Source organism: Podarcis vaucheri (genome assembly GCF_965113315.1).
Source record: "Podarcis vaucheri genome assembly, chromosome: 12".
NCBI lineage: Eukaryota > Metazoa > Chordata > Lepidosauria > Squamata > Lacertidae > Podarcis > Podarcis vaucheri.
In genome coordinates this window covers 40,376,038-40,402,253 of record NC_138750.1, presented here as the reverse complement: position 1 = coordinate 40,402,253, position 26,216 = coordinate 40,376,038, and the positions used below count along the sequence as shown (strand labels likewise).

The 26,216-nt window shown below is 40.7% G+C and overlaps 1 protein-coding gene and 1 long non-coding RNA gene across 5 annotated transcripts in view; one reads left to right on the top strand and one right to left on the bottom strand.

The window, feature by feature from the left end:
• CACNB2 (calcium voltage-gated channel auxiliary subunit beta 2) overlaps positions 1-10,382 on the bottom strand; it is a 122,767-nt gene extending 112,385 nt beyond the window's left edge. For all 3 annotated transcript variants that reach the window (XM_082193208.1, XM_082193211.1, XM_082193210.1), the window contains exons 1-2: positions 10,172-10,382; positions 1,491-1,583 (exon numbers count right to left, since the gene is read on the bottom strand). In XM_082193208.1, the coding sequence (XP_082049334.1) occupies positions 1,491-1,583; positions 10,172-10,279 (201 nt within the window). In that variant the 5' untranslated portion in view covers positions 10,280-10,382. The remainder of the gene's footprint in view (positions 1-1,490; positions 1,584-10,171) is intronic.
• A 433-nt stretch (positions 10,383-10,815) lies between these two features.
• LOC309515443 lies at positions 10,816-24,751 on the top strand. Of its 2 annotated transcripts, none has more exons than XR_014212474.1 (3): positions 10,816-11,766; positions 16,338-16,493; positions 21,409-24,751. It is a non-coding gene; the product is annotated as an uncharacterized lncRNA (long non-coding RNA). The 2 variants fall into 2 exon arrangements; XR_014212475.1 differs by having other exon boundaries at positions 10,816-11,900.
• The last annotated feature ends 1,465 nt before the right edge of the window (positions 24,752-26,216 follow it).

Below are 26,216 nucleotides of genomic sequence, written 5' to 3'. Positions count from 1 at the left end.
TCATGTTAAAGAAAACTGCTACTGCCGTTTAATCCATACTGAAAATATAGTTTATTTTACATTCAAAAAAGCTACATAACTGAGCCAAATAAGTTAAAAAGCAGTATTTTGTGTAGGTGTGTATAGAATGTGCTCTGTTGTAATATCAATTATATTATCTATTATACATTATCAAAGTCTCAAGATGATGCTATTAAGAGCTGGATCCACTACACTCCCTCAGCATAAAGCACCAGTCCACTCTGATATTGTTGATCAAACTGTTCCTTGAAATCATTATAAATATCTTAGTATAATTCCTTTGCAATTATTTCAGACAAGGTGGATTTGGGGTGAGACCCAAAGTAATAACATGTAATCTGGTCCTGCACATATATTTTCTTAAACAAATAGCCAGCACAGAATGGGGGAGGGGAGGCTTTAATGTTTTACCCCCTGCTGCAGTCCCAATGCAAAATTGTCAAGGCCTGTGCCTACTATCCACAATGGGCAGAACACTCCCACTGGTGCTACTGGGAGTTTTCTTCCCATTACAGATAGCAGGCATCTATTTGTTAATAACCAGGCACGCAAAGAAGATTAACATCCTATCTAGTTTGGCCCCCAAATATAAAATATTTAATTTGAAATGTTCAAGGATACAGAAGTATCGTCAAATTACTTTTTATATATTGCATTTATGTTCAGAAGGTACAGTCATCTCCCATCCAAGGACTGATGACATCCACACCTGCTTTGTTTCAGTATTACTGAAACCACTGGAGCCTGAAATCCACTAAGTCTTGATGACAGAATAGAGCTGCTCTTTCAGCTCCATTCTAACTCATTAAATGGGAGAACCACAAAAATCCAACACTAACATTGAGAAGAAACACTATTGGGTAATGTGAAAAATTAAGTTGAGTACAGGCAGCCCCCCCCCCTTTCCATGCGTTCAATATGTGCACAACTGTGCATAAGCGCATAGTGCTGAACCTGGAAGCGGCCATGAAACATTATAAAGACATCACTGAAATGGCTCTAAAAGGGCAGAACAGGGGCAGGGAGGGGAAGGAACAGGGTGTTTGCAGACTTTTTCAATGGGTTTCAATTACAGTATACAGGATTTCATGATTTCACCAGCATTGCGGTACCTCGGAATGTAACCCCCATGTAAACGGGGGGGGGGGGGGGGAGGCACTGCCTATGCTATTGTATCCAACAGGAATTAAATGCATATTTAAGTCAGGAATCTACATATTCAATCTACAAGCCAGGAATCTACCTATTCAATTATAGTGCTTTGCCTTGGTCTTCAACACTCCTAAGGAACAGAAAACCACAACTTGTAGTAAGATCTACTGTGAATATATATGGGCTTTTAAGCTTTGCAGGATGCATCAACATTAAATTATATATTCTACATTTACCACCATATCACCTTTGGTTTTGATTATGGATCAACACAACACAATAATACACCATTGGGGAAAGTGGAGGAAATAACATACCTGCCGTACAAAACTATTAGAGGTAGTGTCAGAAGATGTACTCCCATCTGAACCTTTGAATCGGTGTTTTCTTCTTGCACCTTTGCTGTAAGACTGTTAAAAAGAAAAGTTATTACTTTATGCATACATGTCTATATATCAAGCAGACACAAATACTCAACATATTATTAAATTTGTTATATTAGCAAATGCCAGCTTTAGAATTAGCCAGGCACCAGAATCTACATATTATAGCACAAAGTGAACAAACCCCTTACACAAGTGTTTGCCCAACTGTACTGAATGAACAAGGTGCTACTGGAAGGAATTTTATTTTATTTACAGTATTTCATCTTGTTTCGACTACGGCAGACCAACATTTTCAATGCGCTTCGCAAGAAGAATTTCCCTATGGGCTTGCTTTGCAAGACGTTTTCGAGTCTTGTGATTTTTTTCGCTCCCCCTTTTTCTAAGCCGCTAAACCGCTAATAGCCTTTTAGCCGCTAATCCGCTAAGCCTTTAATAGCCGCTAAACCGCTAATAGCGTTAATCCGCTAATAGGGTTGCTTCGCAAGACGAAAAAACCGCTAGACGAAGAGAATCGCGGAAAGGATTATTTTCGTCTTGCAAGGCACCACTGTACATTGGAATAGTTCTTAAGATTATACATTGGAATAGATATCAGCTTCTGGCATTAGAGAGAAAACTCCCTGCTGCATGCAGGCAGTAGTGTTGTAGCACTTATAATATATAATATCAACATTAAAGGAAAAAAAATCAAAGCAATAGGTAAACATCACAGAATATGGTGCTTTAGGGCAGTGCTGCAGCCATGGTGATCTCCTGGTTCCCTCTAGGTCAATTCTTCTACATACTACATTAATACACACATAGTAAAATTGACCTACCAAACATACTGAAAACAATTTTTAAAAAGTTAAAGGAGAAGAATTGTTCTTCTCCACAAGTGTAAAAGAGTAATAAGGCAAGTAGTTATACAATAATATCCTCCTTGGATTATTAGGAGGTTACTAGTCCAAAACAGTTTAGCTTGGTTAATATTCAAATACAACTTTTCACAGCTATTGTTTAAAGTAGTATCCCTTCAATTAAATGTCATAAAAGGAGTCAAGGGGTCCACTGTTTCATGACCTAGCTGTGAAAATCTAGCAATACATAGCTTAACTTTATGGGGCAATGAATGTGACTGTATAAAAATATGAAAGCTACACAAGAGGGACTGGAAATAAAAACATAAGGAAGTTAGCTACTCAGATAAGGCACTGACAAGACTTCAGGGGAAAAACAGGGCTCCGAAGGTATGCATATTTCTCAACAAGTAGGAATTAAAAAGCTATGACAAAATGTAAACGTTCAAGAGGTTACTCAAACCAGAGACCGTCGTATTTAGAAATCTAATTTTAGCAATGTTAAGATGTACTTATAAGGGGGAAATTAGAAGACTATGATTATTTAAGAAAAGAAAAGAAAATAGCTCCAAATTAGAAACACAGAGACCATCAGGAGTAGCAAGCTTAAGGAAAAACACAAAGTAACTGCTAAAGTACCAGGAGCTGTATAAAAATAAATAAATAAGAAAATAGCTAATTAAAGAGGAGACACTAGTAATTTATTTCAATTAAGCTCTGCCATGAATTTCTACCCTCCCTGAGGGGTGGGGGAAGAGTTCTTTATTGTTATGAATATATGTTACTGATTATCAGAGATTACACTGTCAGAGGTAATGGTGCCAGAATAAAAAGAACAAGGATGAACAAAAGGTGTAAATCCAAAAGGAGGGCAGGGATAAGCTTGAACTGGCAGAACAACATTAGAAGTGTGCAATATGGAGTTATAATAGCCATATTATATCCATTATATTACAAACCAATAAATCAGAGTTTTCCAAACTGTGTGCCACGACGCTTTAGTGTGTCAGCTGCAGTGTGTAGGTGTGTTGTGTGAACACCCCCTGTGCTCCTCCCAGAGCTGGAAAAGAGTTAGTTTAACCTCCAGTTTGCTAGTAAAACTGAATTACTGTGTCGCAAAATGATGCATGTCTAAAAAGTGTGTCACCAACGGGAAATGTTGGAAAGTTCTGCCATAAAATACATGTTTTCCAACCAGGGAAATTAAGTCAAATTAAAAATAAAAGATATCCAATGCCAATTTATAAAATAAGCACAATCAAGTGATAAAAGTTTCCTAGCCTATGCTGCTTCAAGCTGCAGATAGGGGTTGTATGTCGGGATACATCCTGACAAACATGCTTTTCCTTTTTTTACTGTCATGCTTGTTTATATGCAGAAGGGTCTGTTCCCTAGCAGGGGCATTTAAAAATACAGCCCACTTACTCAAAGCAGCCAAATGCACAGAAGGCTTGGGTATCCTAAAGAACCCTTGGGAGAATGTTATGGATAATGGGTTTTTTGTTATTGTTATTCCCAATGTTTGAAAATGATGGCAAACATGCTGAAAGAGCAAAAGCAACAACAACAAAATTAAAATCCATTTGTACTAACTCCATTTACAAAGGCTGTCCAGAGTGTAATGATGCCCCCAAAAAATTTTTTTGACAAAACAGGGTCAAATTAAGAATATAGCAATACATGCATCCTATCTTCCTTTCCCGTAACTCCTGCAGCCAAGCTGGTGCTCTGCTTTCCTTTGGACCACATCAATGAGGCCTCGAGAGACATCTTGTAATCTGGGAAGCCCAGGATTTCCGTACACACTGCCCCGGGCTTACACCCCAGAAAAGTCAATTTGGTGCTGCTGACACTGCAAAAAACAATGTGGGAGGCAGGAATTACGAGTTACCAATCTCCATAGCCACAGCAGGCACTGTGATTCTCCAGCAGTTTGTGTTCAGCCCTGGAGGCACACTCCATTGCCTCTTGAGACAGACGAATGCCAACAATCTTCTAAATGCAGTTTGGTCCTGTTCATTAGATGCTAGTTAAATAATGTTTACTAAAATATTGTGTTTAGTGAAAACTAGGGCCAAAACCATTTATGGATTTGGGGAACATATGTAGCTCAGTGTAAGAACATATGATTTGCATACAACAGGTCCCTTGAATACCTCTCATCTCAGGATAGGACTGGGAAGGACTGCTGCTTTAAACCCAGTCAGTGTCAACAATACTGAGCTAGATGGGACTAATAGCCTGACTCCTATAACTTCCTATGTCCCTACGTAACTGATTAATTCTAATTAAACAGGCAACATGGTTTTTTTAAAAGATGTTAATTATTTTTATATAAAATTTATGCTTTTATTTAAAAGCATTCTATGCTGCCTTATATTTTCAGAAGACAATCCAAAGCAAGTATTAAATATACAGCAACTAAATAACAAAAAAGCAGAATAAAAAACAAAAACCTTAAGGAAATCTGCCAAACAGTAACTGAAAAATCCAGATAAACCAACAAACAGAAGAATCAAAAAGCAACAACAGTGACAAACATCAGTTCAGTACACTTGGATTTTAAAATACTTAAGATTTACTTACTGTCTTTAACTGGATATTAAGTGGTAGGAAGTGTAGTTCATGTATTTATAAACATATGATTCCATGTCATAAAAAGACTCTCCTCCCTGGAAGAGAGGGGAGTGGTTGTGGGCGGGAGACCGAGCTCCGCCCCTGGTAGGGGGCATTAGCCCCCTCCCCTCCTACCTGGCTGGCGCCCACGCCCACCGGAGGTGGCCAACCAGATGCCTCCGGGGGCGTGTGTAGCAGCTTAATGCTGTGGTGCTAGCTCCGCCTCCTCCTCATTCGTCGTCGTCCCTCAGCGAGTCACCCACCCTCCACTCCCATTTAGCTCAGGGTCTAGGTTTTTGGCCTTGCTATGGACCTTAGGTTGGTCGCCCTGGTTGGCTGGGGGGCCTGGTAGGAATTTTTCCATTTGGCATTAGGCCTTTTGGTTTTTTCGCCTACCTCGTAGCAATCGTCACAACTTTTGTGGTATTGGTGGGTAGGTTAGGCATTGGATTCATGTGTTGTGCTGTGTCAAGGGCTAGGTGTGGCCATCGCCTATGCTATCTACCGTGGGTTATTCCGTTAAAGGAATCTGGCGGTCGTGTATTCCGTCCGATGCCTGCTTGGCGGGAGGCCATGGCACGACCCTCGGTGACATCAGGGGGTGAGCCTATAGTTGGATGAGCATCAACAGGCTCCACCTACTGTTGAATAAACCCACCACCTATAGTCATCCAATGCCTAAGCCAATACCTTTTCACTGCTGTAATCAATAAAGTTGTGGCCTTTTCTTGCCCATTAACCTTATATCACGTGTCCTTGTGTATTTATTTCACATAGCGGGATCGGGCCCTCGATCCACAATATTAGGTTGGTGTACAATGTTAAAGCATAAAACACAAAATAAAAAATGTATCAGTATCACATGGTGCTAACTACACTCTGACTGGAAGGTAGAACTTCATATTCTGCAACATCTGAAGGTTTCAAACACTTTTCAGGCATGATCCTATGTGGAGCACATTATAATAGTAAGGCTTGCAGATAACATAAGCATGGTTTATAGATAGCAATTCCCTTCTCTCCAAATAAGCTATATCCAGTTAATTAAATAGAGGATAAAAGTATCAGCGGCAACAAGTCATGATGGCTGTGTTACCTCCAATATCAAAGGCAGTGTGACTGGGGATCAAGAGCAGGAAACAGCTCTTGCCTTGCCTGTGGGCTCCCATAAGCATCAGGTTGGCTACTCTAAGAACAGAGTGCTTGACTAAAAAGGCCAGCAGGGCCGCTCTTATGGTCTTCAGGCTCCTGACATTCCAGAGGAGGGAATGTGGTGAAATTCCTGAATTAAAAAGATACTGCTGGACTTTGCCTCTGGAGTAGTTGACACTGAGCAAGTGCACAGCTCTCTAGCACCCAAACCAACTGTTACTTGTTCTCTGCCCAGAGACACTGCTTTCAGGCTGGCAACCTTTCCTGTTAAAGACGCTTTCTCAGTTGAGCTGTGTAAGCTGCAAGTGCTGCAGGTCAGAGACAAGTCAATAATGATTCTGCAAGATCTTTGTTCTGACATACTGAGGATAACAACATATATACAGGCAGCAGCAGACATCATAGTGTGGGTGTGCCATACACCTGAACTCCATCCTGCTGAGCTGCTGCAGCATACCAGGACAGAGAGAGAGTGGCATATTGGTGGCAAGGCTGGCGTGGTATAAACACATTGGCAGGAGCATCAGATTGGCTCCCTTGGCATGACTGCACCATACCAGCCTCACAACTCCTTCGCCTCTTCCTCACTCCATCCCAATATGCTGCAGCCACTCTGCTGGATGGAGTAGAGGTGAGTGATGCAGTCCCACCAAGCTGTCCATTGCTGTATGCAGGGATCCCACTTTAAATCTCTGGTGTAGCAGGAGTATGGCATCACCAATTCAACTTCTTCCCAGAGAGAAGCCCACCAGGTCATACTAATTCCATAGGAAGAATGGAATAAGACGAGAAAAAGCAAAGTGAGCAGAAGGACCCAGATCCTGCATTAGCTCCAAGAAGAGATAACAAATTGGCCATCTATCTGTCTATCTATCGAATGTAATTTCCATCAACAGCAACAGTAGATAATCCTATGGGTGCTTCTGCAAATGATGGACCTGCCTGTGATGTATGACAATAACAAAGATGTTCAATGTCAAGTTTGTTGCATCCTGAATTTGAGAAATGCATGTTGTACTTTATCTCACAGCTAATGAGCTTATTATGGTTAGAGACAGCAAGGAAACGCATTGGAGATACATGATCCCATCTCACCATGATTCCCACTGGTTCAAGTGACCCTTCAAGCCAAAATCTTTGTGTGCAAAGTTATGCAGACCAGGCATTCCCAGTTGGAGCTTTATGAACTCTAAACTGCATTTTCATCTTATTCATTTGTTCTTCACTTTTAATTTTTCTACTATTTTCAATATGGATTTATTTAGAGATACTTTGAGTACGATTGCAAAAAGCTGTTTTTCCAAAAATAAAAATAAAATAAATTGATAAATGAATAAATAAAAGGCACAGGCAATGCTTTGTCACTCAATTAAAATTAAAAGTTTAATTAACAGAGTAATATATCAGATTTTTTTTTAAAAAAACACCTGCCATTAAATTTTTAATTGCCAGTGAATTGCATGTTTATTCAAACAGCATTGGCTTGTCTTATTTTAAAAGGTTATTAGGATCATTTGTTTTTGTCTAAACAGAGAAACACTATTGTTTCATATGACCAAAATCAGTTAATTCCCAACCCACCTGTTTCATTGTTAAAAGCTGTAATACTAGTCTATGTAAAAAGTCAACAATGATGACTGCAACAAGTCCATAAAAGGGAAAATGCAGTGAAAAGGAAATATATTTTTCAACTGTAGATGTTTCATTTATTCATCATTAATGTCCCCCAAAAGAAGGTCTATGATGCAGAATTTATCACATCAACACCAGCAAAACAGCAGCATGAAATAAAACAATTGTAGTGGTCCATGTTTTTGATGTCAGATCTTTAATACTAAGACAAAAGGTCAGGGTCACTTTACACTACAAAGAACCAGTCATTGCAACCCTGAGGAACAGCAAACAAATCAGAGCATGGGAAATGTATCTTGAGAAAAAGATACATTTTGGGGCATAATTATGATCACCATGTAATGTACAGGTAGTGGGGATATTAGCTGATGAAATCTATAAAGGTTTGTCTGATTTTGAACTAAAGTAATGAATGGAGTTAGACAAGCTTGGTAGATACGCCAGTGATCTTTTAATATTTATTAGCAATACGAATAGAGTCCTTCCAGAGTACTTCTTTTTAGCTGAATATTCCAATCAAGTATTCCAATCAGATTTATCATTGTTTTTGTTCATTCACCAACATTAAAATAATTAATTAGGTTAAAAACACCATGCAAAATAAGATGTTGCCATATCCCTGATGAGTTTAAAACATTCAGCAGCAATTTGTGCAGTTAACTAACTCAAAAATGGAATTGAAGTGTGAACTACAGTAAGGAACACATTTCATATACATGCTCACACATATATCTATAAAATAGTTCCCTTGTCAGTAACAATGAAAACCAGAGAAAGAAATATCGGTTTAAAAACCAAAAGTAACATGTAGAAAATTGTTGCTGAAACAACTGATATGCTAAGGAAAGAAATCATGGCAATATAGTCCTACACATGTACTTTTCAGATAATGAAAACTATTTGTCTGCCTTTAAGCAGAGCTATTAAACATCATGTTTCGGGAAGCTTTTAATGTTTGATGTATTATAGTATTTTAATATTCTTTTGGAAGCCGCCCAGAGTGGCTGGGGAAGATTATTATGTCTTTCTTACATTAACACACCCCATGATACAGAGTATTAAAAAAAAAAACCCCAACAACATACAGAAGTACTTGTTCTATACTGTCATTACATGAGTTAGAATTTTTGCCCTGCTCTTAAACTTACACATGCACATTTTTCTCTCCACTCTGGTCCTCTAACACCTTTATTGTGAGTATACAACAAATCATATTATGTGTTTGATTAAAACAGATGCAACAGGAACCTGCCTCAATAACTCCTCATTGGCCACATCTCTCCATGTGCCCATAAGGGGAAAACATGAATTTTCCTGACCAGAGTTTCCTCTCTCCCACCAACTTTCCAAAGTTGAGCCATTCATATTGCTCTGATTTCCCTACAACAAATACTTGCTTCTAACTCTGAACTTGCTTCTGACTCTGAACAAAGACAAGATATTTGGTAGGTCTATAGGCACCTATTACAGACCATTTAAGGTAAAACATAACCACCGCAGGCTAACTGATGAGTGGCAGTAAAGCATGAGCAGGTTCCACTAAAGTACACTGTATGGTGAGTGGGATGGGGGGCAGGCAACCAACGAATTGTGGGTCTGTTATTTGTGATGGTACCGTGATCAGGTGATGAACACTCACGTGTGGAGACAAAAGCACCCTGTTGCAGTCATAATTAAGGGCACAAATAGCCAGCAATCCCACCCACATTTGAGCGCATGCTTATAGGTAAAGCTTTTCATTCACACCGGTGCATGCTAATAAAGAACCAAGAACGAAACTGTTCCAAATTGAAATCCTGAAGTTACACTAGGACATAAATCTTATAAAAACAGAGAGGGGCTTACTTCTGAGTTGCAAACCCTAAATACATTGGCATGTGACAAAATCCGACTGGACACATAAAGCCTACTTCTGAGTAAACCCACTCACTCACAGGGCTGGAACATTAGCTTGCAAATCTGTGTTCACAGATCCCGGAGCAAGTCCTACTGAACTCAGTGGGAAGTAAATCTGAGTCGACACGCCTATAGGGGCAGAATTTCACCCTATGCCCAAGCTGAGATTGCTCAATAGCGGAGTCTCCTCGCCTTTCCCTTTGAACCGCAGCTTTACCTTGTAAAGTAAAAAAGATGGAAGCCAGCAGGATTCTTTTTTTGGGGGGGGGGGGCGGCGGCAGGGGATTTTACTGCCAAGTGAAGCCTCGAAAACTCTGGCTCCCAAGAGCCACAATCTAGAAGCGGAGTCACCACCATGAAGGTTCCCCCTGGCCATATGGAGGGGGCGGGGGCCGCACGGAAAGAAAGCCGCCCCCTAATTTTTAAGCGAGCAGCCCCTCCCTCTCTGTCACCCTCCACCCCCCTCAATAACTGTACCTGCACAGCCGGGACTGGAGCCGGGGGGTTGTCCAGCAACTCTATCTGCATCTCCTGCGCCGCCGTTGCTGGAGTGGGAGGCGATTTGGACATGTCACTTTGGACCATTGGAGAGAGCGGGTGGGGAGGGTGAATTGCGGGGGGGGGGGGGAGCCAACACTTCCAACAACAAAAGCGCCTCAGCGAAGCCGTCGCCAAGTAGTCGCCGCCTGTCTCTCTCTCTCTCTCTCTCTCTCTCTCTCTCTCTCTCTCTCTCTTTTTGAATCGGCGGCGGTTGGTGCACGAGGATGGCTCTTGCTTCTTCTCCCTCAGGGATGGGCCATTTTGAAACGGTTCAAGTGCCTTTCCTTGCTCGCCCGCCCGCCCGCCTGTCTGGCTTGCTTGCTTAGGTCGGTTGCTTGGCTGAGGGAGATGGTGAGAAACAAAACGGAAACACTCTGGGCTCCTGCCGCAGCTGCTCGCCTCGCCCAGCCCTCAAGTACCAGCGCGGCTCCGCGGTGCCTCGTAGAGCCCAGAGCGCAGCAACCGCTACTACAGCCGAGCAAAAGGGGGAGGAGACGGGGAGGAGGAGGAGGAGGCGCCTGAGGGAAGATCTCGACCACCGTCTCGTTCTTCCCCCCCCCCGCCCCGAGAAAGGTGGGGGGGGGGAAAGCGCGGGAAAAGCTGAGGGCGGGGTGCGTGGAATGGCTGCCGCGCGGTAGTCGAGTGGCGGCCCCGTCGTTTCTCCTCAGGAAAGTCGCCGGTCCCTGAATTTTATCCTCCTGCTCGGAAGGCCAAGACAAGCCGTCGTCGAACAAACTGTTTTTCTTTTTTTAAAACACAAGGCACACACTCCAAAGCGAGCGAAGAGTAATATTGGCTAGTCAGGCACGCTGGTTACAAGCTGCACGTAAAACAAAGCAAAAAAAAAAAAGAGGGAAAGTTCTTAACATTGCCGCTTTGCTGAAGGAAGGGCAGCCAAGGAGCCAGCCAGTATCTGGTGCTGGTAAAGAAAAGATATCAAACAAGCACCCTCTCCACCTTTCATTTTTTCCTCCCTCAGGTGCAAGTACTAAGTGCCACTGGTTTGGATCTCTCACCTGTGGAAAACTAGGCGCTCACATGCCCTCTCTCTGGGCATTGCCAGAAGAGCCAGCTCCTAGGGGGTGAGGTCCCTTTGCTTCCCCCCCATGAAAATATTTGAGGGGGCTGGCCCCACAAAGTTGATGGGTATTGCCTTTCAAATGTTGTGAGCGCACTGTGTCATGGGATTGATTATGCCAGGTGGGACTTACCTACGTCCCCACCCCCCCAATTATTTTATTCAACTTGGCAACCCTGGGCGTTGCAGCAGGAAGGATCAAACCCAACAAGGCCTTCCAGATCTCGAGTGCGAGTGAACAAAAAAAGAGACTGGCCAATCTTCGGAACGGCAGCTGTACCTTCCTTGCCCTCTCTCACTAAGCAGCGTGGAGGACAGGAGAGAATTTGGTCTTCCTGGGCCTATTCCCCACCACTGTGCCCCCCCACCCCCCAAAAAAGAGAGGGCATATGAGCAAGTAAGAATATGAGGTGATGGCCAACTCTCTCTATTTCGTCCTGGCCATAGAGAGAAGGTGAGTGAGCACAGCGCTTCCTTTTGTTTCTGCTTTCTGCCTGGGCCCAAAGAGGGTCAGAAGTGAGAGGCGGTCTTTTGCTGAGAGGTGCTTCTCGCAACCACCCCTGGAAGCAGCAAATGCAAGATACAGTGGTACCTCGGGTTACATACACTTCAGGTTACAGACTCCGCTAAACCAGAAATATTACCTCGGGTTAAGAACTTTGCTTCAGGATGAGAACAGAAATTGTGCAGCGGTGGCGCAGCGGCAGCAGGAGGCCCCATTAGCTAAAGTGGTGCTTCGGGTTACGAACAGTTTCAGGTTATGAACAGAGCTCCAGAACAAATTAAGTTCTTAACCCGAGGTACCACAGTACTGGAGGGAGGTGGTGATTTTCACCAGGACTGCAGTATGTGGGGAAAGGGAGATTTAACCCTTCCCTCTCAGCCACTATCCTGATGTAAATCTACACCCCCCCAACACCAGCACTACCCGCATGCTGCAATTAGCATTAGGAAATCCTACCGCATAAGCAAACACCTTTCTTGAAAAAAGCCCAAGCAAACAGTTAAAATTCCTGAGTCAGGCATGCTGAGAATCAAGCCAAACGTGCAATTCTTTTAAAGCATGTTTCTTGCTGCCACTTCTATTTTGGAGGGAAAGCAGCAGTTCAGCATTTACTGGTGAGGATAAATTGTCAAATGGTAGGGAAATATGCTGAGTTAGACCTTTGGTCCATCTATCCCTGTACTACAATATTTGGTGTCCTTCCAGATGTTGTTGGACTATAGTTCCCATCACTTCTAGCCACTGGCCATGCTAGCTGGGACTGATAGAAGTCCAACAGCATCTGGAGGGCCACTGCTTCCCCATCCTAACCTTGTTGTTTACCCCAATTGGCTACAATTCTCCAGGGCCTAAGACCAGGACCTTTTCATCCCTATTGTCAGAGATCCTTTAATGTGGTGGAACTAGAGATTGAACCTCATCCTGCATACAAAGTTCACATTCTACCATGCTATAGACTGGACTTACTGTTGCACTTTAGAAAGTCTTCTTAAAATTATTGGCACAAATAACTCAACCTTTAGCATATTTTAACAATATATTTGTTCATAAGGATCTCCCTCCCCCTGTGTTTATTATTATTCCCCTTGTGCAGTATTTTCCCTTTTGCAGTTTAAATTGTGGCACTGTTGGCTATTTTTATCATAACATGTTGGCTGCTTTTGGATGTGGATTTGTTTTTGCCTGCTTTTTAGTGAATGAATGTGACAGCAGCTATAAAGTAGAGAGTTTCTTTCACTGACATGAGATAGATGTGCTTAAATGCAGAAGCAGTGGGTGTGAAATCCGGCCACACTGTCTGCTCATGTACCGTATTTTTCTGTCTGTAAGATGCCCCCATGTATAAAACTCAGATTTAAGAAAATGGCCTCAGCACTATCTGTGTATAAGACGCCCCTAATTTTTGATATAATTTATTAGGAAAAAAACCTAGTCCTATACATGGGAAAATACGGTAGTTTTTTTTTAAAAAAACACCTCACAGTAATAGGCTTTTGGTACATTAAACATACTGTTATATGAAGTAACTGTATAAGGAAAGAGTCAGAAGGGAGGAATGCAAAGTAGCTCTACCAAGATGGATTTTGTCATCACTCGTCATTCACAAACCCATATGTCTGTTTATCTCCAAAGTCAAACAAAGAATCTAACAAAATGCAGCTAGTCTCTTTTCAAAGTATATCCAAGGAGAGGTCTAAGGATTTCACAGTCTATCATATGGTTAGCAAGTTAAAATTATGTTTCTTTGTTGTTAGTGTAACCACAGCTTTTAATTAAACAGACACAAATCTTCAGAGCTACAATGAAGTCCTACTGACAAAATGTACCACTGTTAATGAAAGTCTTATTCATTTCTTTGAAATTCCTTGGACTTTTTTATCTGAACAAAAACCTGAAAATTTGCCTTATTGTTTTTTTTTCTTTCACCAACTCTAGTGGCAAGTTATATAGCTGTGCATGCAAACCTTCACACAAACCCTATTTTAAAACTTATTTTAATCATATTTTTACAGAACGGGGTGGGGTCCCCTAAACACTAAAATTAATAAATGCTAAGATCTGTGATATGAAGGGAGAATATAAGCTGCGAAGGAATTCCTGGGTAGCCTGGCCAAACTAGGGGCCTGGATAGAGCCATTGTGGGTCGTTAAAAAGACAGTGTAACTTTTTATCCCAGGTGTGACCAGAGACTGGAGATTTGGAAGGTTGCCAGTGTAACTGCTGGGGGGCGGGCAAGGGGCTTTTGGGAAGGAGGAAGTGAGGCTGAGATCCATCTTTGTGGAGAAGAGAGAAGGTTGCCTGCAATGCTTTCGGCCATGCTGTAAGATTTGGATTCTCTCCACGCAGACTGTAAATCCTATTTCTTAAAGCATGACAGTCTCTGCCGTGTCTTCTATTCTCCAAAGGGAGAATGACCCATGGTCTCTGGCCTTTGCTTGGTGGAGAGAGAGGCAGGCACTGGGCTTGTGTAACAATATTAAAATTATTTAAGTTTCCCCCAGAATTCTTCAGGCACAGCTAATGGCAGAGACGACAGGTGCTATGGAAAGCAGGATATAGATATGCCAATAGATGCTGATGCATAGAAGGTTATGTGCAGAAAATGACCTTTTCATTCAGAAGCTACTAGCTAAGGGCCAATTCCTTTTTAAAAGTCACTTTCCCTGCAAGCTCTTAGCTGTATGTTTAGTCCTCAATATTGTAGAGAGTGCAAGTAGATTGGATCTTTCTTTACATGTGGCACTGTGGAAAAATATTATGATTTTGGATAGATGTCTTTAAGGTGGTTGGTGAGATCATGGGACAAAGCCATTCAGTGTGGTCCTAAACTGGCCTAAAACCCAAACTCCTGTAGTCATTGACTTCTTTTGGTGGCAGCTAGACTAAGGGATGTGGGTGGCGCTGTGGTCTAAACCACAGATCCTAGGGTTTGCCGATCAGAAGGTTGGCAGTTTGAATCCCCGTGACGGAGTGAGCTCCCATTGTTCGGTCCCAGCTCCTGCCCACCTAGCAGTTCGAAAGCACATCAAAGTGCAAGTAGATAAATAGGTACCGCTCTGGCGGGAAGGTAAGCGGTGTTTCCGTGCGCTGCTCTGGTTCACCAGAAGCGGCTTAGTCATGCTAGCCACATGACCTGGAAGCTGTCTGTGGACAAACGCCGGCTCCCTCGGCCTATAGAGTGAGATGAGCGTGCAACCCCAGAGTCGTCTGCAACTGTCCGTAACGGTCAGGGGTACCTTTACCTTAGACTTTCAGAAGCTGCTAAACCAGTTGCTTACTCATGAGTAGTCTGACTAGCAGTACAAGAACAATGAAACTGGAGAAGTGGCTGCTGGAGTGGTTTCCACATGCCTCCCAATGGTTTGTAAGCCTAAGAGGAAGTTGCAGTAACAATAAGCCAAAGGCTTCCTCATGAAGGAACAGCAAGCAGACAGAGGTAACCCTGATTCTTGCAGATACAGGAATAGATAGGGATGGGTAAAAAGGATTGTCTTCTCTCACCCACCCACACACCCCAGTGGAGTTGGCTACTTATTTGACTATCTCTGTCTGATAGACAGATGGCAGAACTGCATAGTTATGGTATTTGTAATAATTGGGAACCATTTATTCCTACTCTTGGGTTTGTTTGTTTCATTCATACACTGGAAGCTGCTTTATATAAGCCAGACTATTGCTCCATTTATCTTTTGTATTGCCCATCCTGAGGGCAAAACTAGACCACATGCCATGTATGCAATAAGCAATCTTAAAAGTAAATTTTAAGTGTGAGGGCCACAGTTTGGATCAGGGCCCTGGTAGGGGAGTGAGAGACAATTTAACCCTTTCCCCCATGTTCCAGTCCTGATAAGGATAATTAACACACACATTCACTCGTGCTATTTGTACTGAAATAAAATCTTTCATTTGCACCAGTGGAAATGTTTCTCCCAATGCAAAGCTCAGGCAGTGGGCCTTGCAAACTGAATTGGAACTGCAACAGGAAGCAAAGGATTAAGGCTCCCCAGACTCATGCAAGGATCCCAGTTAGGATCCCAGTCACACTACTTACTTTTTAAAGCTGTTCATGTGTGAATGGCATCTTTGTCTAGCTTGGCCAGACTGGAAGCAGCTCTCCAAATTTCTAGACACGAGTGTTTCTGCACACTATCCAGAGATAGCAGAGATTGAACGTGGGGCATATGGTTCTTTGCTAAACATACTTTACATGTTTAAGTGTACACTTGAAATGCCTTCTCTAATAATATAATGCGGTCCTGAGAATACTAAGGAGGATAATGCTTAAATGAGCTTTATTGGAATGGAAGAGATGCAGGTTACAACACACAGGAAATGAGTTCGGGCAAGTAGGTAGGATTTATGCTTATAATAATAGCTGAGTGGTGCCCAGTTTGGTAGCAGGAGGAAGGGAAGAGGGGCATTTGTTGTTGCTTTGGATGTGCTCTTTTATAAATGCAAAATAAACCTGTTAGCGCTGCTGTGTATTCTCGTAATCTGAATGACTTGTTCTTCCTTCTTAGGTCTCCTTTGAAGTTTATCAAACTGACTCATTTGTCACAAGCAGAACCTACAATTAGCATGTTTCTGCAAACTGAATAGTGGCATGGAAAATTGCACACTTTCCTCATGGTGAACAAGTCAGATGGCCATTTTGCTATGAAGAGGGAGCCATACAGGTAGGAAATGTTAGATTTCTGTCATGATAAATGGAATTGTTAGCACTATAGTGGGAGGAGGATAGGTTTTCATCAAAACAAATTGCACATATGACTGGGGGCAGGGGAAAGCCTTCTAAAGCACAAAAAGAAAACAAGTGATGACTGATAATACATAAGGCATTTCTGACATGTTTTCTCTCAATTATATGCTTGGCTGAAGAAAGGATAAAGGAATTATTCACAGTTAACTTAACCTGAATTATATGTGAAGAAATTGTAAATTTTAACTGATCCTTTCCTTCCCATTCCTGATCATCTCCTGCTTCACCTTCGTCTTTTCCCCACCTAAAATTTACCCACATGCTCCTTTCTGATCACTGTCCCGCTTCTCTGGAAGGGGGAGCTAGAAGGGGTATATCAGGGGGAAGAGGCATTGCACACACACTTCCTATAGCTATGGATAGGTGACTGTGAAGTTCAATTTCTCTCACACGAAAGCTCATACCAAGAACTAACTTAGTTGGTCTTTAAGGTGCTACTGGAAGGAATTTTTTTATTTTGACTATGGCAGCCAACACGGCTACCTATCTGTAACAATTTCTCTCCGTTACTCATTTTTCTAATCTAAAGTTCAGTTCTCTGCATTTGTACACCATTTTGAATTTTTTTTATTAAAAAAGGCCGTCATGAAAATCCATCAGCATCTTAGTGAGAATATCACTTACTGTATACATTTTTATACAATTTTGCATAATATACTCATTTTCCAAAACCAATTTCCCCTTAAATAATACACTTTTATTTTATTTGCACAAATATAAGCATTTTTATGGAGAATTCGGAAGAGTGTTAATTTCAAAGTATAGTTGTGTTTCAGTTCTTGTATTGTTTTGGAGAGAGTGAATTATATAGGTTCACCTTAAATTGTGAACTTCCGCTTCCATATCTATAGCACAATACTTCTGTTTCAGGTCTGATTGTGGGAGAGGCAAAGTGCTGTTCAGGAGGAGCTTATCTCTGAAACATGAAATAATCCTTTGGCAGTATTTCAGTATGAGTGGGAAAATGAGAGTACCCCAAAACATTTTTTTAGAAAATAAAAGAACTGCACATTATAGTTTAAAACATATAACATTGTACTGTATTATGTTCCTGCAGACCATGTACCTAATTAGAAAACCCTAGCTAAATTACACTAGCATAAAATATTTTTATTCATAAGCTGAATAGATAGAAAAGTATAACTCAGCTTTTGTTTATGGTGCTTAGACATTGTGAACCTGATTGTTGTGGCTATCTTAGGTTGGGCAGGTAGCATCAAACCTTTTTTTTAAAAAACCTTTTTAAAAATTATGTTTCATGATTTATTACCTAGAGACTTGAATGTGTAATAGGGTCAGAAGGAGAGAGATTCAAATAATGACAACCAGAAAACTTCATTGTGAGATGCAAAGTTAAAACTTGGGGCTTATCTGAAGCTAATAGAGAGCAGAAGCACCATGGCAACAGGGACAAAGTAACACTCTCAGTAACACTCTCAGTATAGAGCTTTTATTCCCCACAGGGTGTAAGACATTGCTTGCCTATTCACAACATGTAGGAAGGAAGGAAGATCTTTCCTTTGTTTTTACTTTATGCATTTTACAGCATTCCAAAATCTACTTTATGCCATATGAAATAATGTTAATGTAAACAAGTAAACAACGAAAAGTGATCATAATATCTAATCTGTGGAATCAAATAGGGAACAACATTGAGATAATTATCAACTGCCAACTGTGTATAAATAGCTGTTAGTTACAGAGAAAGAACAAACTGAATCTAGAATAAGCAGTTTGAAATATAGTCCCTCAAATTTTAAGAAACCTGTTTTTAACAGTATTCCTCATACAGTATTTACCTTAAGAATTTCTTTCTCTTAAAATTTTTACATAAACAGAAATAAAAGAACAATAAATATTTGTTCTCTTATATAATAAAGAAAGAACTTTTCTTTATAGAGTGGCTGGGGCAAGGCAGGGTACAAATAACAAATTATCATCATTATATATAATAAATATAAGCAGTTACTAGCAGCAAGATTATAGAAGACAATAATCAGTTCTTACTGTTATCTAAAATAGCATAAGTATTAAGGTTTCTATTATATATAAACAGTATTTTACTTTTTGATGTATTGTAATGAAATCAAACTTTTAATGCACTAGCCAATGACCATGACAACATCCAAAATATTGACAGACACTAAATATACAATAAAAAATTACAACCATCTAACACTGATGTCCCGTTAGGTAGGGAGAGTGCTGCTTTGACAAATTTATTCTGCACCGTTTCTAGTCCTTTACTGGCTTTCATATTGATACCCAAAACCTCTGTACCATAAAGCATCTGGGGAACCAATTTACTAGTAAAAAAATTAAGAGCAGTTACAAACAGCTTTCCACCTACCATGCAATAAAACTTCATTAGTGCCTCACAAGCTTTCTGCACCTTAGGTTTGCAGCCTTGATATGCCCCTTCCACCACAGTGTCTCAGTGAAAAGGACTTCAAGGTATATAAAGGAACACATTTGCTCTAGATTCTACTGCTCCATTTTCTATTTGAATCTGGGACTATGCTTTCCAAGAACCATAATTTTGATCTTGGAGTAATTCACGGAAAGCACATCCTGCTAGCAATACATACTGAAGGCTGCCAGTAGATTATTGAGACCAAAGCAGGAGAGTGATAGCAGCACCATGTCATCAGGTTATCCATCTGTTCCTGATTGTTTGGACAAGGGCGCCTTTCATTTTTCATTTATGTCAAAATGAAAAAGTGCAGGGGGCAATATGTAGCCTTGTTTCACACCTTTAGATGATTTGAGGACATCTGACAAGTACCCCCTTAGTCCCACACCCACCTTTGTTTCAGTACCACAATATAGTTCACAGATTAATAAAAGTAATCTAAGATCTATGTTGACGTTCAAAAGTTTCTCCCATAGTCTGATAAATACCTTGATAAATGCATTATGTGTGTTGGATCAAAGAGTACCTTTCCAATAGCAAAATGCCTCTTCCAAATGCTATATCCCTTCTGTCTTGGGAGACAGTGGAGGAGTGCGCCTTTGGGGGTTATGTCAAGCTGTTGGAAGGCTACAGCGCCTGCTGTGGCTGTAGAGACTGATACAGGAGAGATACGTTTTGTTGCAGCTGGGGCAGATGAAGGCATCTAGTTGTGTTGCTGCAGATGTTTCTTCTCTTTGCACTCCTCCCTGTGCTCATTCCTTCTCTGGTCACTGCTATGGATGCATGACCTGACTGCCTGTCTCCAGGTACTGCAAGGGATTCCTACAGGGTGGGATTGATGTTGCCCGCCTTCATATCACCTTTGCAGACATCTGTAATGCAGAGTTGGTCTGTCAATGGGCCTAGTACCTGAAGTCAACTCTGCTTGGGGATCCTGCCATCTTCTATTCTGTGGACATGACCAAGCTAGTGTAGATGTCTCTGACACAGGAGTGCGAACATGCTGGGAATGTGGGCTTGGGAGAGCACATCTTTGTTTAAGACTCTGTCCTGCTATGCGATGCTGTGAAGGCTGTGTCATCTGCAAACAACATATCTTGAATAAGGACCCACCACAGTTTTGTCTTAGTGCAGAGATGTGCCAGGTTGAACAAATACCCTTTGTTCCTTGAATGGAAGTACACACCAGTAAGCAGTGACAAACATGTAGAACTACTTTTAGGACTGTTTCATGTGTCACAAAATTGCTGACCATGTGAGAATCTACATTTGAAGTGTGTGGATCCGGTGTAATGATCCTACACATATCTCAGCAGCAGAAACAACATTTTTCCTTGTACAATTTTGCTTCAAAACTTTTTTATGTTACAATTCAATGGCAGGGAATGTGGTGATAGTCGAATTTAGCTGGACTTAACCATCCAGGGGTTCTTTACCTTTACCTTTTATAGCCCCTTCATACAGCACTTCTCATCTCTGTGTTATTGCATCCTAAGTAAGCCAAATGGTAACTTCTGATAGCTTCCATTTGTGAGACTGAAATTAAATGGAAGCTTTAAGCCTCACACAATTGCTCTGCAAGCAAGAATGAAAAGAAAGTTCGCTCATAGGTTTGTTGAGGGCTGTTAGTACCTTACTGTCCCTTCAGGTACTGATTGCAAGACTGATTTGTAGAGATGGTTGCTAGTTCACAGAGACAATAAACATCGAATCTACACCATCTATGCAAATATAGGCAAATAATTGTATTTTCAGAACCAAGGATCATAATAATGTTATCCTGTGCATAAATCACATCACGGGTTCATATTAAGGGCATTTCTGCTGTACCAACTGTCCAATTTAATAGAAGTTTAAGAGGTTTTTTGTATTGTGTTGCTGTGGCCACATCCATAAAAATTGTGCTCCAAATTCTCCAAGATATTAACACTGCTGGAGTCCCTGTTCCAGCAGTGATACTAACTGAAGGGACTGTTCTCTTGATGCAGTGAGGGAGTCTCACATACAGCTTCTATCAACACTAATCCCTATCCATTGAGAGCAAAAGAAGATTAGACTCCTGTGGTGATTCTTTCCAACTGAAATTCAGATTGTGAGGGAATCTGTAGTGTAATCAAGAGAAGCCATATAGAGTCCTCATTTTTCTTGTACAGCTTGCAAATGAATTACTGACAGAGGGAAAGGACTTGTGCTGAAACCAAACCAATTCATTTAAGGAGCAGCATGCTGCTCCCTGAAACAGTCTAGCGTATTGTGTGAAGTGTCAAAGGGCCAACTAAAGCATGTACATTCAAAGCAAGGACAATGGGCCTGAAAGGGGTGGTGATGATAAGCTTCTTGGAACATCTGGTAATTAATCTTAGTTTTGGAAGCTTTGTAGAGTATTGGCTAATGTAATTGCTATTCACTTTCACTGCAGGAAAATGTAAAACAGCAGACAGCCAAAAGACCTGTCATTATAGTTCCCCAGATTTCTTATATAGTACTAGCAGAAAGAAAGAGAAAGAGAGAGAGAGAGAGAAGGAAAGAAAGAAAGAAAGAAAGAAAGAAAGAAAGAAAGAAAGAAAGCAAAAAGAGTGCAAAACCAATGTTTTCACATAAGATAAGGGGGCAAAGTGATGCAAAGGCACATGGTAAAAAAAAAATCTATGCAAAGATGTTTGCCTCTCTTTCAAATCAGAGGTGATAGAACCATGTTTCCTAATACCACAAAAATGTACCTTATTCACTTCTGGCAAGGTACTGGTACAACTTTTGTCTAGTGATTGAGAATCCCATATGTGGATAACTGGAATTTGTGCTTTGAGTTGTTCACAAACTGCTTATAAGGCCTTAACAATCAAATCACAACAGTTAGCAATATGGACACTATTGAAGCAAGGAATATAAAAAAGTATTGAGGTAGTTAGCCATCCAGACACTTTCTCATCTCCGTATAAAACTAAAAATATGGATCTAAAGCAGAGATTCTCAGCTTTGCAACCTGTTCTTGATTATCAAATTGTTCTCCTCTATTTCCCTTCGGAATCTGCCTCCTTAGGTTATCAGTCCAGGAAGGCTTCTTGCCTTGTGTTTTTCCAATGGTATAATCACATTAGCACTTATGCCACATCCAGTGCACTCCTGCTGCTAATTTTTGAAGCCGCAATATGTTGATCCATATTAATCCTGTAGTTCCTTGACAAATACTGTTGCTTGCTACATCCCCCCAACCAGCTTTAGTTTGATTAGAAAATAGGGCCTGTTCACAAGACCACTTGTTCTACATTCTAACAGCCATTGTGCAAGTGCCGGTCTCCACGGAAGCACAGATGAGAGCTTAGTGAATAGGAGTTCCTGTTGGATTTTCTCTCTGTGTGTGAGAGAATCATTTATTCCAGAAACAGAGAAGAACAGAGAAGAAGTTTCAAGAAGAAGCAGAAGGCTGAGATTGTTTTGTCTATGCAAGGACATTTTCTGTGGGAACTGTTCTTTGGACATGCGTAGTGTGAAAGGAAATACTGATAACAAGAGTTCTGTGTAACTTCTTGTTAGTCTCTTGCTTGCATCTTATGGTAAGAGAAGTAGAGAGAGAGTCTTGGACTCTTGTTGGACTCTAAGCATGCCTTGACCATGGCAGTGGTGAATGTCTGTATATATTTGATACCAACATGCTTTTATGCCTGTCAAGTAAACCTCTACACTTGACTGAATCTTTATGGCATCCATGAGTATCTATTGCCTACTGTGTGTACCTTCAACCCCAAAGATGCTTCCAAGAAAGGAGCTGCATTGCGATGTAACTCTGCTGAGTATGGATACTGGCACACACATGCAGTGAAATTGATGCCAGATCTCATCCTTCTAAATCATCCATCAGAGGTTGATGGATTGATCCAACAGTTCCCTGTGTGTATTGAGACATTCCCATCCCCTGCCTACTGTGGACAACTCCATGCAAATGCAGTTTGAAATGACACAGGGGGAAATGACCTTGCTGCATTTCAAGCCGCTAATGTGAACATACCCTAACTGAGTTAGCTTTTGATCCTCAGCTAAAAATTTGGCAAGTTGCTGTCAAGAATCAGCTACTGAGACACATTATAAAATTCTTCAAGCCAATATGGCAAATTTATTTTCTCCAGCTCCTTTCAATTCCTACAGACAATATGAATAGTTTAATCCCTATTAAAGTGTGACTGAAAATACAGTTTGCATTCTAAACCTTACTATTATTTTTTTAAAAAAACCTTCCCTCCCTGAATCCCAGCCAGATCAAGGACCCTGGATATGTTTGTAAGATGTAAGGGGGAGCTTAAAGAGGTCTGATATTAAATTAAAAACTGCATTCAAAAGGGATCCCAACTATTCCTAAAATACAGTTTGTTAATATTGTGGAATGGTAGAAATTCTCTACTCACAAGCTTCTTAGTTCTCTTAGTCTGAACACACACACACTCCCCACAGTCCACACACATACATCAACCCACAGCTCAGTTCAGTGTAACTTCTCCCTCCTCAGCAAAGCTGTGTCCCAAAGCATGTAAGACAATGCTGTCAGTTGCTGGGTCCTAAAAAACATGGTGCACCTTTTCTTCTATTTCATCAACCAGCTAGGCTTGACTACAAGAACAGCCTTCTTCCTCTGATCATCCTTGGGGTGTTCAAGCTGCTGTGGCTAATCTTTTGGTGTCTCTGAGTCTGTTTTAATAGGATGATGGGGGAAATTAAATTTGCTTAGCAGCACATACTCTTTCTTGCATGTAGGGTGGCCCCAAAAGAGGAAATTCACTACCAAACAAAGAGGTCAGAAGAGGGCATAGATTTGCATAAAATTTACATATGCTAACTTTTCATTATAGAGCCAACTTAGAAATAATTGCTACAAGTCTGTTAAAAATGCAGCACTATATAATGGGGGAAATTGTCACCAAGTGACCTGCTCAGGTGCTATCCAGGTACTAACTGTTGATGGCTCCCAATCCCCCTTAGAATTCTTTGTCTGCACTTGGGCCAATCAGACCTTCATACAGGATGTCTTCAAAAGGGGGCTGTCTGCTGTAAAGTAGGATATATAACTACAAAATGTCACTTGATTTGAACTTCACTGGAATGCTAATATGTTATGAAGTAATATTAATGTCTCACATTTGGATTGTCAGTTGTAAAAATACCAAATTTTCAGACATTTCTAGTAATTAGGATGCTATAGACTATACCTGTGCCAAATTTCAGTTTTCTAGCTACAGTAGAAACAATGTAACCTTTTAAGGGTACTTTTTTGTCTGCTTGTTTAGAAGGAGAGATTTTGTCTTTCATACTTTTCTATAGCCAATGGGGCATAAACTACATGCTTTCTATTTTCAGCTTTCCAGGTAGTTTAGAGGTGTCTTAACTAGTTCCATTTTGAAGAAGAAATACAAGTGTTCCATTAGCAGATTTTTCTTTAAAAATAGCATTTTGGGCTATATGTTTACTAGAGTTTAAGCTTCATGTCTTGGGTCATCTGAATGGCCTAAGCACAATGGCCTAAGACACAAAGCACAACAAAATTTCCTCCTGAGGCATTATCACAAATGGGTTTTGCATAGAAAAGTGGTTGAATGTTCCATGACAAGTTCTGGAAATATCTCAGGTATTGTGAACATGGCCAGATAGGTTTGTCAAGAGAGAAAGATCAGATGTTTCCAATTTTATTATTCGAGGGCTCTTGGCAGCTTTTGAGCAATCAGCCTGAAACATCATTATTAAAACTGCAATAAAATGGTTCTGGTTTATTACAACTGTCTGCATTTGTTTGATCTGCTGTTCTTCATGAAGGTTCAGTATACAGTTTAACATGCACACAGCACTATGAAATAACCCTTTCAGCTTAAGAATGCATGAAGAAGAAAATGAGATTGGTTTAGCATGGATATGTGTGTAGTTCAAATGCAGCATATGCTAAAAAGCTTCATATTTTCATTGTACTGATGGATTCAAAATTGTCTTTTTAGGCATCCAGTTTGGAATCATTAAGTTCTATTATCCCAAACCAGTTGGGTAGCCATATGCATCTCTTGGCACGGGGAAAAAGATGTTTGACTGGTTTCCCTATATTCTTGAAATAAAATAAAATGGAGAAGGAATAATAAAATATTTGATAGGGCATTTACACCAGGATAAATTATATGAAAAGTATATTCAATTTGCTCTCTTAACCCTAGGTCATTAGTCATACATATCATTTATACTCTGAGAATCTATTTTACTTCATCACTCAACACCATGGTTTGTTGGAAAACGTCTTAATGGAAAACAGCTAGTCAAGTAAATCCTATCCCTTCCAAGAGAAAGAGAGGTCTTTTTTCACATTCTCTTCCATTAAATTTGCATTAAAGTGACTAGAAGCTGGAGGCACCACTATGAACAGACCTTGCAAGCCCAGCCCACAAAGAGGAATGCCCATTTACTTGCCTAGTCTTGGGACTCTAGTCATTTGCCACACTAAGTGCTGTGCCCACCCCATCCTTCAAAAAGAAGATTCTGGAGACATGCCACTTGTTAGGTCAATGTCTTAGCTTGCGTTTAGCTTCTTGTATACCTGCTGTATCCTGTAGCAGTACCTTGCTTATGTACCATTCTTATTTAAGCATTTAAGTTTTTTGATAGTCATCAAACTGGGAGTTCAAGTACTTCAATGAGGGCTGGCACAGTTGTGCACCCAGTTATATCATTGGTGTCTGATTTGACTCATGATTGGGCTTAGAATAAACTACTATAAACTACTGGATAGTAAAGATCGAACCTGGGAACATTCATGTTCTGTTACTGAGCTACTGCTTTCCCACCATACTGGAAAATACTTTATTCTGCCAAATTGGTTACAAATTAAAAGGAGGGAACTGTGATTTTCATCACTAATTTGATACTAGTCATAGCTTATTTTGAAGAGTCATGGGAACTGTGATTTGCTGAATGAAAGTAATGACCAATTTCACAGTGTAATTCGTTTTCATATTTATTTATTTTAACATGTATGGCAACTTGAGCTAAGGAGCTCAAGTTGCCATACATGGTTCTTCTATACATGGTAAGCCTAAAACTACACACACCAATCATATACACACTTCCTTGGGAATGTTCCAAGGAACTCATTTGTGCTTAGTAGCCTTAGTAGAAATCCGCAGGATTGTACTGCGCAGACCTCTTCAGGCACTAACAATGTCGGCTAAATTGCCACATGAAGGGAGGCTGCATGATGGGAAC